General features: G+C 48.4%; 1 protein-coding gene across 7 annotated transcripts in view; it reads right to left on the reverse strand.

Moving 5' to 3' along the window:
- Nucleotides 1-15488, reverse strand: part of MGAT5 (alpha-1,6-mannosylglycoprotein 6-beta-N-acetylglucosaminyltransferase) — a 309086-nt gene that overhangs the window by 180483 nt on the left and 113115 nt on the right. For 5 of the 7 annotated variants that reach the window (XM_016206246.2, XM_087819886.1, XM_087819888.1 and 2 more), the window contains exon 3: nt 8138-8505. In XM_016206246.2, coding sequence (XP_016061732.1) covers nt 8138-8378 — 241 coding nt within the window. In that variant the 5' untranslated portion in view covers nt 8379-8505. The remainder of the gene's footprint in view (nt 1-8137; nt 8506-15488) is intronic. The other 2 variants (XM_087819890.1, XM_087819887.1) reach the window with 2 other exon arrangements.

Below are 15488 nucleotides of genomic sequence, written 5' to 3' on the forward strand. Positions count from 1 at the left end.
GGGCAGTTCTGGCTGGGTGGTAACACAGGCAGGTGCGTGCAGGCCGGGGTTAGTGGTGCCTCACGGTAACGAATGCTCTCTCCTTGCTAATCTAAGTGCTCTAGTTAGCTCGTCACATGCAGCCCTTACAACAACCCTGTGAGGTAAGTGATATTATACACTCTAATTTTTTTTTTTTAATATATTTTTATTGATTTCAGAGAGGAAAGGAGAGGGAGAGAGACAGACAGAAACATCAATGATGAGAGAGTCACTGATCAAACCCGCAACTGGGCATGTGCCCTGACTGGGAATCGAACCCCGATCGCCTGGGTCCTAGGTCGACGCTCAACCGCTAAGCCACGGCCGGCTGGGTTATACCCTCTATTTTAAAACACCAGTGACTTGGCCAAGGTCACACATCTAGTAAGGAGCCCTTCCACAAGCCACATACAAAAACTCTCTAGCCCTGGCTGGTGTGGTTCAGTGGTTGGAGAGTCATCCCATGCTCTGAAGAGTGGTGGCTTCGATTTCCAGTCACAGCACATACCCAGGATACGGTTCAATCCCCGGTCAGTGTACAGGAAGCAACTTATTGATGTTTCTCACTTCAATATTCCTCTCTCTAAAATAAATATTTTTTTAAAAAAATAAATAAATAAACATTCTAACTGCCCTCCAGCATAAATAATGGTTCCCATGACAGGATCCTGCATAATAGCTACTTGGAGCTCCCTGGACATGGAATCCACAGGAACCTCTTCTGGTTTCCTGTCTCAGTGAAAACGTTACTCCGATTTTCAAAGTGCCCCACCTATAACTGCACCACAGAGTCCTGGGGTGGGGCTGGGGCTGCTACTCACTCATGGCTCCTACTATGCACCAGGCACGGGCTAAGCCCCGGGGAACAAAATAGACAAAATTCTTTGTTCTCTGTGGGTTTACATCCTAAGTGAGGGAGAGAGATGATAAACTACAATAAATGGGGTGCTAGGTCATTTAAGTGTCGTGAGGAGGGAGAACGGAGCAGGAGTTGGCCCTGCTTCAGGGAAGGACAGACAGCGGGGCTGGGCCCTCCCGAGCGAGAACAGAGGGAGACAGGAGTGAGCCATCTGCAGAGAGGCTTGTAGGTGGGGGGAGAGCCGGTGCAGAGACTCGGCAGGAAAATGCTTAGCCAGGCCTGACAGCTGGTCTTAGAAGACAGCTGCGGTGCCAAGGCAGACATGAGAAGAGTCACCGTCTCTAGGGTGGCGCGGTGGCGAGAGGTCTGCCCAGGCAGGACGGACAGAGAAGGAACACCAAGACAGGGCTACGAAGAGGAGCTGCAGCCAGCGGGGAACCCTGCGTCAGGCCCTCCCACGCGCTTTCCCCTCTCAATCAGGACGTGAAGCATCTTGGTGTGGCACGAGGAAAAAGTCTAGGTGACAAAGGGTATAGAAGGAGGCGGCTCTGGCTCCTCCCGGAGACCCGCATTCTGGCTGCACGCCTATCCAACACTCCTCGGTCCTCCTCGGAGTCCTGGGCTCATCCTGGCTTGGGCAGGGATGCTGGGCAGGCTGGGCCTCTATTGCAGCATCACTGGACAAGCCCAAGCCCCAGAGAGGCCCGTTTTTAGGTTCCAAGCTTCTTAAAGCAGAAAGCCCTTTCTGTAATCGCACCAGCCACGTCACCAGGGGTAACCAAGGCCTCCTCGGACACTCCAAGCGGCTGGCTCTTTCCCCTGCCAGCTTCACTCCCGGAGCTGTTTCCCTCAGGGCAGAGGACTCTGCTGGGTGAGGCTGCTTTCCACACTACCCAGCTCTCCAAAAGCAGCCCCCTGCATCATGCTTACAGGAGGGAGGCAAAAAGGAAAGAGCCAGAAACCCTGTACAGGCTGCTACATCTAATGAAATGCAACTTGAGGTTTTCTTCTACTTTCTCATAGCACAGCTGGAATGAAATACATGTAAAAGTTCTTGTCTGACGCTCACAAGTTTACCCAGGTCTTCAACTCAGGGCAGGGCTACCTTTCCTGAGCAACCTCAGGCAGCCATGCAAGCGTCACTGTGGGGACCTCCCACTGGCTTTTGAGCAGAACCGGAAATGCTGTTAATGTCCTGAAAATGGGCACCCCCAGGCCTAGGAGGGCCACCTGAGGCCCAAGGCAGCTACTACACCACTGCTCCTGACCAGCAACCAAAGCCCCACCCCAGTTCTTCGCTCCGCCTCAAGGAAACAGAAGGGCTTCCTTCTTATTTCCCTGAACCCTGCCCCACCATGGAGGTGATAGTAGATAATAAATAGGCCAGGCCAAGCCCAAGCTCACCCACAAGAACACCCATCCCCCTCACCTCCCTCCGCTTCCCCTCAGACTGAGACCCACAGCCCACGCGGCAACCGGCTTGCTGCCCTCTGCCGGCTTCTCCACCAACAATGCCTTGGACACAGCTGCTTGGTCACTTGTTCCAGCTGTGGCAGCCTCTGTTTCACCCCTGGCATGCATACTGCAGGGCACACGCAGGACTCAGGGCCTGGCCCACACACACCTCTGCTGGCCAGCTGTGCCTCAACCTCCCTCCTCCCATCCCGCCCACCAGCTCCTTGGTATCATCTTGGCTAAACGTCACCTCCTGGGAGAGACTTTCTCTGACCTTCTCATCCAAAGTAGATCCTCAAGTACTTTAAAAAAATATAAAATCACATCTTGGCAGCTCTGCCTGTGGAGTAGCTTCCTCTCTGTCTCACAGCTTCACTAATAAACTTGCATTCACTTTAAATTCTTTAAAAAAAAAAAAAATCAAAAAAAAAAATCACATCCCCCGTGTCATTTTTCTCCTTGGGACTTATTACTATCTGACATTGTCCTGTTTATTATTTCTGCCTCCAATATGAACACAGCCTCCACAGGAACAGGGACCTACCCACCTCTTTCCAGCTGCCTGTTCAAAGCTCGGACTGCACTGACGTATACCAGCCAGTGGCACAGACATTCTCCAAAGTGTCAGGCTGGAAGGATCAGAGCCAATCAAGGGGACAGTCTGGGCCCAAGAAATTGAGGGAACCAGGAGATGGGAGGTAAGATAGAGCAGGCTAGAGGTCAGGAAGAGCAGGGGTGCAGACCTGGAGGTCAAAGGGAGCCAGGCAGCAGAAAAACAGGACATTGCTGGGGAAGGGGCGACAGAGGAACTGAGGGCCCACATCTGCTTCAGCCTGAGCTGGTGAGCAGTCCAGAGCAGAGCACCCAGCGCCCAGAGAAGCAAGCAGGTGAGAAAGATCAGGGTTAATAAGGTGTGGGCGGATCACCCCAGGTTTCCATTCCTGTTATTGAGAGAACACAAGTGGACCAGGCCTGACCACTGGGGATCAGAATTTGGGTCAGGCCATCGGAGAAAGAGATCAGTTCACCTCAGAAACAAGAACGGCATTGACTGGGGCGAGTGACACCACTCATGACGCAGTTCCGGTGAAGTGACCGAGAGGCATGGCCCTGGCCTGGGAGACGCCATGGAGGCTGACCTGCGGAGGCTCTGGCTCCACAGGCTGCTCTCGGGAGTGGCTGAGCAGCCCACGGAAATGCCAGCCACACTCCAAGCATGAATGCTCCCACTGTTCCACAGGCTGCCCGGGACATCTTCCAGGCACCACTTTTGAATCGCCAAATCCCAAAAGTTCAAGACTCTTTTCAAATCCCCAAAAGGGTGGGAAGGGGGAGGTACTATCTGAAAGTTCTGTTGATTGAGGCCCAGTCAAACTTAACAACAGACAGCACTCAGCACCTCGTTCACGCTCCATACTCACCTGGCAGACAGGGAGTGATGTCTCACTCCAGTGGTTTGTGCCATCAGGACCCAGCCAACAGCCAGGATGTGGCAAAGCCAATTGGCTGGGTCCAAGCTCACGCTCCCAGCCACTCAACTCTGGACGTGCTGTTAAGCAGCAGCACGTCCAGAGGACCGAGAAGTACAGCATCTTCATGTGTGCGCCTCATGAGATGCCTTAGGGAATTTAAACACAAGGATGGAAGAGTCAGGAGGACACCAAAATATATCCTGTAGGCAGAAAGACTGGCCCAGGGACTGTCCAGAGCAGGGATTGAGATTTTTGGCAAAGGAGCAGACAGTAAAGATGTTTGGCTTTGCCGTCTCAGCGGCAACTACTCAGCTCTGACATTATAGCTCCAAAGCAGACACAGATAACACATCAAAAAGGGCATGATGACCTAGCTGGTTTGGCTCAGTGGTTAAAGCGTTGGCCCCTGGAATGAAGGGTCCTGGGTTTGATTCCGGCCAAGGCACGTACCTCAGTTGCAGGCTCGATCCCCGGCCCCAGTATGGGCAAATATGGGAGGCAACAAATTGATGTGTCTCTTTCACATCGATGCTTCTCTCTCTCTCTCTCCCCCACCCCCCTCCTCCCTCCCACTCTCTCTGAAAAGCAATGGAAATAATATCCTTGAGTAAGGATTAAGAAGAAAAAGGGGGGAGGGTGTGCTGAGTTCCAAGACATTTCCCATACAAACACAGGAGGCCACAGTTTTCTGACCATGCCTTAGACCAGCGATTCTCAACTGGTGTGCCATAAGAATTAAAACATGCAATATCTGACTATTTAATCGAGGGCACTGACCTCTTTTCCCTTAGATTAAAAATAAAAAAATGGCAATAGCCAACACAACAATTAGCCATCCAATGTGAATGAATCAAAATTATACTTTTTTTGGTCAGATGAGCAAAAAATATAATTTTTGGTGTGCTACAGGATTTTAGTAATGAGTTTATGTGTGCCATGAGATGGAAAAAGTTGAGAATGCTGCCTTAGCCCATGGGAATCCTGGGAAATTATTGAGTCAAGGAAAAATTAATCAGATGAGTGTTTTAAAATGAATTATGGTCACTGAAGGATGGAGTCAGCATGTTTTAGATGTTACATGAAATAAATACTGGTATTATCATGGGTCTCAGTTATTATGGTCATTATAAACAAATGGGAGCAGTTGTGTTTCAATAAAATCCTATTTGTACAAACAGGCAGAGGTCTGAATTTGACCTCTAGGATCTCAACTCAGGGATTCTAATAAATCAGTAATAATCTGAAATCAGCTACTATGGTTCTTCAAACACCTGCCCCAGCATAAAAACCATTTATAGCACACTAATAGCCTCTGATTATACCAAAATGGTAATACGAAAAGGGGTTTTTTCGGTCTATTAACTGGATCCATTCAAACCAGAGACAGATCCCAGCCATACAGGATCAACTCTTTACTCTTCCAGCTTCCAGAGCAGGTATCTAGGCAGTGCTCTGTATATGGGCTGCACTTATGGGAGAGAGAGACTGCAAACCAATGACTCACACACCCTCTTCCCCACTCCACCGGCCCAGCTAAACCACGGAACCAGCTTTCAGTCTCTGCTTCTTCGTGTGACATATGGAATCAACTGCTGATATGCCCATGACTGGTACTGGCCAATTACAGGGGAAGCAACGTCACCAGAATGGCTCCCCAGCTTTCCAGGACTTGACATGCACTATAGCACCTGGTTCAACCCCAGCTGTGGGTGCCCAGAGATGGCAACCAGGGAGAAAGACAAGCTGTCGCGTTGTAAAGAACAAAAACCAGTTATCCACCTGAGAACTTCTAGGAGAAGATGCTGGTAGACAGTGCTTGCCGTTTCCCCTCTTAGTGCAGTGGTTCTCCAAGGCGGGGAGGAGGCACTTTGGCCCTCTATATCTGGAGGCATTTTTGATTGTCACAACTGGGGAGGTGCCACTGGTATCCAGTGGGTACAGACACCAGAGATGCTGCTAAACACCCCACAATGCACGAACAGCCCCCCACAACAAAGGCCTACCCAGCCCCAAATGTCAATGGTGCCTAGGGAAGCTCTGACTTAGGGCCTCACCACGTGATGATCCCAATGCCTCAAGCACACAAGCACGGTCCAATTAAATTCCAGGAACTCAGCTCCAAAGACCATTTTGATTGACGTGTCAAGCTAATTAGATGACAGAAAAATAGCAATGTGAGTTAAGACTTATCGATGGTGCCTGTGTGGTTATTCCTTTGTTGGTTTTGGAAAAAAAGAATTACTTTGTTAAGGGTCATCTGTAAAGGAAGGAAGAGAGCGTAAGTAATTTCTGAAGTTTCGTCAAGCTCCAAAGTCCTATGATTATAAGCATGTAAGATGGTTGAAATTCTAACAGACTACTCTAGGGGGTTGGTAACTTTCCGAAAAACATAACGTCTCCATGAGGCTGAAAAGCTGAGACCAGATCACTGTCCTTTAGAATGTAGAAGCTTCCTACCCTATGAGATATGGAGCACAACACACAAAATAAAAATAGTCGAGACTGGAGAAACTGAAAGTCTATGTTTACCATCCGGGGGCTTCTTCCTTCCCATGGAAAACATTTGATAGACTGAGATAAACAGGAGGAAATCACTACTGAACTATTCGCCTTTTCCCCCAATGTGGAATACACTGAACCAGAAACTTGCAAACAGCATCTGTTTTACTTGTTACACACTGGTAGTACAACTGGCTTTATTTATTTTTTTCTGGAAGTTTGCTTATAATATTTAGGAAATAGTATTACAGAAGATCAAAGTCAATGAGTAATTTAAAAACACACCCTCTAAAAATGACCTAATTGTTTTACAACATAGGCTTTCAAAATGGAGTTTCCTTTTATTAATCCATCAGATCAAAAAAGGTGGTGTTTCATTTAGACATAGTAAGAGCCAATGCTTACAGACACTGCCAAATCTTGAAGGAATAGTTTAAAAGCAGACAGTGTGATCATTCAAATAGTAGGCACTGGAAGAGAATTTCCACATTGTATGTTAAGAGAAACCATTTTCTCCTTACCAAAAAAAAATATGTAAAGTTAAAAACTAACCAAGTTTCCTAGATCCTTTCAAAAAGAAAAAATATATAATGTAAAACTGAGTATGATTTCCTGTGTTTGAACCTACGCTTCCACCTGTTGTACTTCTCCAGGAATCACCATTTGAACTCCACATACCTCAGAGAACATTCCTTGATTGGGTCCCAAGATGGAACACCAACCTCTTCTCTCACCCGACCCCATTCCTGTATCTCATTTGCATTATACCTCAGGGTCTCAAACCCTGCGGCCACTGAAGTCTCCACTCAATGACTAGGCTTGTCACTAAACAATGACAGGTCATCCCACAGACCAAGTCCATTCCAATACTCAGTGACCGCAGGAGAGCTGGGAAGCGGCTTCCCTAAAACATGGTATGATCCAAATTTCATTTGTGATTTCTGTTTTATACTCATGTACATGTGTTTGTGTAAGTACTTTGTGTCTATACATATTTGTATATATATTTTTATGTGCACATATAAAGTATCAGAAAGGTCTACACTGAAATGTTAATTGTGGTTATTTCCTAGCATAGATTTAAGTGATTTTTACTTTCTCTTACTATTTTTTTTTTGCTGGTCTCAGCTTCCAACCTTTTCTGCATTAAGCGTAACTTTTGTCAAAAGAAAAATTAAGTAAAATTCCAAATGTGGGTTTCTGTGTGTGTGTGTTTTTACTCAACCTCATTTTAGAAGGATTTATGGCACCTGACAAAAAAAGCAACAAGTACATAAAGATTTCTTTTGAAGTAAGGGCACTTAGAGACAAGGGCAAGAAACTCTGAAAAAGCCAAAGGTTAAAGCTATCAGCCAGCATGCAGCCCTAACGTCCCACATACTGGCCGAGAGAGACAAGCACTGGCTCTGCGTTTTTTGGCATCCATAGGACACTCCTTCCCAACCTCCTACCTCAGCCCACCGGTTCTAATTAAGTTTTGTTTAGGGAAAGATAATGAGGATACTTTTCTACACGTCCTGATCACACTCCCAGATGAGACCATGCAGTCCAGAAATGTGGGGGGGGGGGGGGCTGCAAATACAGACAGCAGAATGCGAACCGCCTGCCCCATTGCTCCTGGGGCTGAGTGTCAGTGTGTGCAAGAGCTGAGAATCTCCCAAAGTACACCGCGTTAACCTTCCAAAAGTGTCCCTCTGGGTGCAATTCACTGCCACAAAGGCGGTGGCAAGGGACACACTCACTCCATGACAAGACCGAGCCTGAGAGCCCCCGGGGTCCTTTCGAGGCAAAAGCACACTTGATGCAGAGGCCCCAGCAGCGCAGCGCTTACCGTAGGCTGTCATGACACCGGCGTATGGCCCGTCCACCACATTCCTGTTTTCTTCTGCCAGTGCCTTGATGTACCTCTTGCTGAGGTCCAGGATCTGCTCACGCAGCATGGAGCTGCTCTCAGGCTGAGTTCGCTGCTGGATGGTAAAATGCAGGAGCATCATACCCCAGATAAAGCCGAAAGTCACGAGGAAAAAGCCCAGCTTCTGCGAGGACAGCTTCCACGGAGCGAAGAGAGCCATTGCTGTCCGGCAACTTCACCTGCCGACGGCTCCTACAGCGCAGAAGGGAGACGCGAGTTCATGGTGGGCCCGGCCGCCTCACTCCGGCTCCTGCGTCGGCCGATCTCCTCTCCTCTCTTCCATCCTGCTGTGGGGGGGAGGAAAGTTAGCACAGCGGTTATGGCAAAACACGGGAAAACAAACCCGAGCCCTGTTTCCACCCAAATAACTCGAAAACGTGAACTTCCTTTTTCTTCGTTTGCTGATTCAGTAGCCTGTTATGATTCGAGATCTGTAAGCTAAGAGGGGAAATCTGGCTGGGCGACAAAAAGCTGTACAAATACGGAGGAGGAAACGTGTGTCTGAGTGTGTTAGCAGGTGTAGCAGGGCTGTTCCAGTCTGGACCCGGTCCAAAACAGGAAGCTTGTTTTGCAAGGTGGTGAGGAGATGGAAGTGGTATTTCACTGAATGTCAGCAGAAACCCAAGTGAAGGGTGGAGTCCTATCTCCACCGGGCACTTTTGTGCAGCTGTAAGGTGAGCTTTGCAGAGTCATTGTTGCATGCTCTGGCAAGGATTAGAGCATGCAGCTGGAGAGGTGAGCAAGAAAGCGGATGCCCCCTCAGGGGTGATCGGACAAGGAAAGGGGAGAGAGTCCCCACATTACTTATGCATGGCCAGCTCTCATGAGCAGTATCTAGAGTCAAGCTGACTCTCTCGGGGCCACCAGGTGGCCTCTCCCAGGCACCAGCGCACACAGGCTATGCCAGGGGCACCCAGTGGTCTTTCCGTTCTAGCTATCGTGAGTGAAAGCTGCACCGCGTCTCACTTGCACACTTCAGCACAGGAAGTGTGGAGCACACAACAGCCCGCTTTTCTATGCCTGTTTCACTCACACCGCGTGGCAAAATGAGGTTAAAGTGCACAGTGTCCTTTGCCCATCACGTCCTAAGGACTACAAGTGTTAAATCAGTATGTTGTACACCAGAAACAATTATACTATTATATGTCAACTGTACTTAATCTACAAAACACACACACACACTACACATATAGTTTCCATACTAATAAAAGATCCTATCTGGTATCAGCACACACTGGGCCAAGGACCTAAATCAAGGCTTCAGAACAAAAAGGGCTGAAGCGCAGGTTGCAAATAAGTTACAGGTAGGCTAAGATAGCCACTCCTTCAACCAGAGTCCTGGGCCCAAGAACCAGCCAGCTTACAAATGACACTATTTTCTAAGTGGGCGCAGGGAAAGGCTGAGCACGGGTCTCCTGTGGGGGACTCACCCAGCATGTATCACAGTGTGAACGCTTCAGCTCAAAGGATTCTGCTTCTTAAACAGCCTAAGAAGAAACAATAACGGAACTCTGGAGCTATTAGCTTTCAGAGTCTGCCATGCAGCGAACCCATGCTGATCTTCCTCTTTCCCTGTCTTTCTCTCACCCATCAACACAGTCATCAGAGTGAATAGTACCACTACTAACACTAACTGTAAATAATGAATAAATTCCACATAGGTCCCACGCATTGTGTCTTAGCTCACTGAACTCTTACAAGAGTCCCATATGTTAAGAACTGTTAACATTACTATGTCTGTTTCAGAGAAGAAAAGAAAGACATAGGGAGATGCACTTAGCAAAGGCCAGCCAGCTGTGCAGCAGAGGACAGATCATGCAGGGACAGCTCAGGAGTCAGTAAACCTGACCCTGCTGTCCTACCCTGCCCCTCCTCACCCACCAACCTGCTTATCCAGGGCTGAGAATGGCTTGTATGTGCTGAAAGGTTGCGAAAAGACGTGACAGAAATCCTATGTAGCTCAAAAGCCTAAAATGTTTACTACTGGGGTCCCACACAGGAAATGGTAGAATAGCCAGGTCAGAAGACAGTGGTCTAAACCGGCAGACCAGGAGGGAGCCTCATAGGCTGGAGCCATGGGAAAGTGACCTGTTGCAGGTGGGGCTGGGGGAAGGGCTAGGTCTGGATTGTCAGTGTGGGGGGAGCAGTGTCAGTGAAGACAGGAGAGCCTGAGATGATCAGCAGCGTTGATCATCTTCATAGAAAATTCCAGGCCAGCGGTTTTCAAAGTGGCGTCTCTAACTCAGCAGCAACAGGAGCAAAAGTGAGACATGCAAACCTCAGGCCCACTGCAGACCTCCTGGATCAGTACCTGGGGACAGGGGGAGGGAGAGAGCAGCCTGTGCTCCAAAAAGTCCTCCAGGTGATCCTGACTCCTGCTCAAGCCTGAGAGCCCCTGGTGCAGGCAAGGGCTGCCACCATCATGCCGTGGCACCACACTGCCGATACAAGGCGGCCTGAACTTGTCTCGCACTAAATCACCGACGTAAGTTCCTCTGTGCCATCCGCAGACTCTGCATTTGCTGGTCTGCTGTCACTGTAACCCTGCTGATCATCTCAGGCTCTCCAGTTTTCAATGACACTGCTCCCCCCGCACTGACAATCCAGACCTAGCCCTTCCCCCAGCCCCAGCCCCAGCCCCACCTGCAACAGGTCACTTTCCCATGGCTCCAGCCTATGAGGCTTCCTCCTGGTCTGCAGGTTTAGGCCACTGTCTTCTGCCCTGTTCTACCATTTCTTGTGTGGGACTCCATGAGATCCTACAAGGGACTTCCTCGAAACCTTTTCAGAGAAGGACACTGATGACAGGGGCTCCAGAAAATAGCCACTGACTAAGTGAATGAGTCATCTGGGCACCGTGGCCCTTTGTTCCTCCCCTTTAAATGAAGACCAGCTGGACAGCACCTGCTGTCCCTGCTTCCTCCATCGGTTCGAGAAGTCTATGCTGAGCGCTGGGGCCACCAGGCTCTGGGGAACGAACGACTGTGACAGGGTTCCTGCCCTCCAGGGGCTGTCTAGAAGCTGTTCCCCTAACTGGGTGCTACCCCAGTTCCTGAGGAAGTAGCTGTACTTTCTCTTTGGTAACTCTCACCAGCGAGTCAATTCCACCCAAGGGCTGCAGGGATTTTCCTAGAGCAAATACAAGAGGTGCTCTACCAAGAAGGCAGCCTGGTGTTCTACCAACAAACCCAAATACTGGCAGGGATTACCTGTTCCCATTCAGAGAAGAAGTCATGCTCTGCTTCCCCCATTAATCTCCTGAAGATACTGCTCAGAGTTGCAGAGTTTAAGCAAAGGGAAGGCCAAGGGCCAAGGGCTGGACAAGGGCTTCAGTAGAAGGTGACAGGCATCTCCGCTATAGCCTCTGCCACAGCCTCGGGAAAGAGTTGGGACCACCCAGGTGGTGTACTCAAGAGGGCAAAATAAAAAAGGTCAGGAAACCCAGCCAAGGTTAAATCACTCCAGCTCAGAGTGATACAGATTTGAAGTGAAAATCCCTATCTCTAAGAGTTTAGAGCACAGCTCTGATTACTGCAGGGCCCAGATTATAAGTGACTACATAGTGCTAGGAATACTCTTTTTTTCCGGTGGAATCTACAGTTTGAAATAACAGCAACCATGTTAGCATACAAGCAGCACACACAGAGAATTAGATTCATCTAAACAATTCCTTTTAAAGAGACTGAATTTTAAAAGACTTTTCAAAATCATTATTCGAGACACCCCTATCTTCTACAGTAATAAGGGGCAGCAATCCTCACCAGAGGGTCCTGGTGTCATAAAAAGACCTAATGATGATCATCAGTAATGACCACACAATTAATCAAGAGGCCGCAGAGCAAGAGTGATTAAAAAGGGGTCTGTCAGGCCAAGAATCTGCCTGCCTCCAGACCTTCCAACAGCTGGAGCCTTTAGCCAAGTGGAGCTGACAGGCACAAAAGGACTAGACCGTATATCTCAGAAGGCTGTGTTGCCAGCCAAAGCGATGACAGCCCAGGGCCGTGACTTCATCTGTTCTCCTCCAAAAAGGAGTTTGCACCGAGTCTGTTTGCAGTGAGTTAAGCTTCCAGATCAGTCACTGCCATTAACGGCCCTAACATGCATTCCCTCTATTCCTACACTTCCTAAAAGAGCAGCGTTCACTTCCTTCTTCCCCCATTCACTCCTCAACACGGTATCTGGCTTCCACCTTTCCAAACGTGGCCAAAGATCTTTGGCAAGGAAATGTGTCAGTTCTCTTCATTCAGAATAAGGGCACGTGAAAAGCTAGTTGCTCAACATCAACAACCATTAGGGAAATGCCAGTCAAAACCACGATGACATGCCAATTCTCACTCATGAGCATGGCTGTAATTTAAAAAGTCACATAAGAACAAGTGCTGGCGAGGGTGCAGAGAAACTGAAGCCCTGTGCACTGCCGCTGGGGGGGGCATACAGAGTACAGCTGCTGCGGAAAGTAGTTTGGCAGTGCCTCAAATGGTTAAGGCCACACTGACTCCATTTACATGAAATGTCTAGAACAGGCAAACCGAGAGAGACAGCAAGTACAACAGCAGTAGTTTAGGACTCGAGGGGATGGGGTACTAGGAGGTGACAACTAAGGCGTGTGGGGTTTATTTGGGGGGGGGTAAAGTGTTCTAAAATTTGTGGTGATGGATGCACAATTCTGTGGACATATTAAAAGTCACTGAATTACACACTTTAAATGGGAGAACTTTACGATATGCGAATCGTATCTCAATAAAGCTGTTATGGGCAGAGAGAGAGGGCGGGGGGAGAGAAAGCTCACCTCCAAAGTTGGGGGTGGGGGAGGAGCTGTACTTGGAGGTGGGGAGAGAAGCTTCCTGGGCCCATCGAGGACCCACCCCTCCCTCATTCCCCACAGCACAGCCAGGGCCAGGCTATACCATTACTAAGGGCTGACCAACAGAAAGAAGTCACACAAGAGAATTTGCTACCAGCTCGGCAGACAGGGCTGCTCTTACAAGCTCTGGAACAGCCTCACAGGCCACCCATCAGATGGCTCCTGGCCGGCCTTGATACCAATTTCCCAAACCAGCTGAGCACACCCTAAATAAGAGCCCCTTCCCAAGGGAGTGAAAACCAGACTGATGAGGCAGTTCCTTCAGGTGCCCAGCCAATGCCCCGGTTCTTAAATCAGGACCTCTCTCCTCAGAGGATGAATGAGGGGGGGAATGCCTGTTCCTTCAGGAGCAATGCCGACCCCAACCACACTGATTTGACCTTTCCAACAGCCCCACAGGACAATCCCGTCACCACTTGCTGGTCCAACACGGGACGGTACTGCTCTGCCTTAGCACACCTCTTCTGTCCTGACCACGCACCACCCAAACTACTTCACATCTGTCTTCCCCTCATCCAAAGTCTGCTCTGCTCATCCTGCCACCTTGGGAGCCCCTCACCCCCCAATCTCACACTGGACTCTACTGCATCAAGCACCCCAGAAAGAGGAGAGCTCATCCTCTGCACTCACAGCAGGCTGCTCCAGAGAGCTTCTTACCTTCGTCTCTCTTATGGGGTCTGTAAATGCCCCAAAGACAGGCAATGCCAGGAACGGCCATGCCTTGCACACAGTGGGCGGGTAGTTAAGCATTTGCGAGATGAAGGACTGGATGGTGGAAATGAGATGAACACAAATAAGCCGTGACTGCCGAGGCCTCGTTCAGGTGTGAACCACAAAGAATCCGGCTCTCTGAGAATAGCTGAACCTTACCGGTTGCGAGTCCTGCCCCTAGGATCTAGCCACATAACAGTGAACAGTCACTGTGCCCTTAAACAGATGTGCTTAACTACAGCGGTTATGGTGGTAGAGGGGTATTCAAGGGAGAAAGGAGACGCAAAAAGCTCCGGAAAAAAATTCTAGAAGGGGCAGTGATTAAGGAACAAAAACGTCCAAGGCAGAGAATGAATGAGACGGGAAACCAGTGGGAACCTTCGATGGAGGCCACGCCTTTCATTGCTGGTTATCCAAGACGATCAGAGGAGCACCGGAGGGTGGTGAGGACGAGCTGAAAGACCCCTGCACCCGAGGCCTGGAAATCTTTGATCTACAGCTCATTCCCCCCGTTGCCCTGTGTGATCCTAGTCGAGTCTGTCTTAGTTTCCACATGTATGAAATGAGGAAAGCTGAAGAGCCACAGAACACTGTTAGAGCTGGGTGGGGAGGGGGGTTTTCAAACTGCTCCAAAGGACTTCAGGGTTCCCAGAGATGTTTCAGGATTTCCACAAATGTTTTAACTTGATTTTTGTTTTTATTTAAATTTTATTCTTTTAAAAAAATCTTTTAGGAAGTTTTGCATACCAAATGTTAAGATACCAGGGACAATGAATATATGATCAATTTACACTCTAGAGATTCAGAAGAAAACTTCCCTAGCTACTTCTCTATGTGGAATCTGAACTTTGAATTTCTATGTTATTTTGGTCAGGAAATTAATGCTTGGCAGTGGTCTTGTTTACTTACTTGTTTTATTAAATTCGGGTCCATGTATCTCCGCACATAAAATTGTACAACAGAGAACACTATGGGTGATTAAATGCTAGATGAGAGTCAATCGTAAATTATAAGTTTCAGAGACTCATTTGACTTCCTTATTACAAGAAGTAACAACAGTCTTCAGATAGTGTTAATGATTCGACCTTGAAACAATTTCCAAATTCATTTCCAGCCTCTGTATCAATTTATATTAAGAGCAATGTGAGCGCTTGAAAATTGTTTTAAAACCATCACCATGTGCAATCAGGATGAATCTGAGTTTCCACCACTGCGCACCTGAAATGTGGTATATAAATCAACTTTGAAATGACTGCAGGTATATCTTACCAAACTTACTGGAGCAACTCGCTTGCCTAATGAATGACTTTGGAAGGAAATATGATGAATTAAAATGTATAATTTTAAAAATACAGACTTTATACAGCCTGGAAGACATCAGATTTTGCTCCAGAAAATAATAACCAAGTACAAAGTCTCAATTTACAGAGAAGGACACTGAGGCCCAGGGAGTGTTCTGTTGTCCAGTTAGAGTCAGAAACGAACCAGTACTCAAGTCCGCTCAAGCCTAGTCCTGCTTCCTAATATGATACAATCTCCACCAAACCAAGCTGCACCTACCAGCCACCTGCAGAAACTCCAAACCGAAGAGGCTCATCCACGTCAAACACAAAGCAGAAACCACAGGCTGGTGACTTTAAGGAGCTCTGCGTCCAATGCAATGTCCCAGCTACCTCGAGGGGTTGAGAGAATCAA

The sequence above is a fragment of the Miniopterus natalensis genome, chromosome 8 (assembly GCF_054644295.1).
Source record: "Miniopterus natalensis isolate mMinNat1 chromosome 8, mMinNat1.hap1, whole genome shotgun sequence".
NCBI lineage: Eukaryota > Metazoa > Chordata > Mammalia > Chiroptera > Miniopteridae > Miniopterus > Miniopterus natalensis.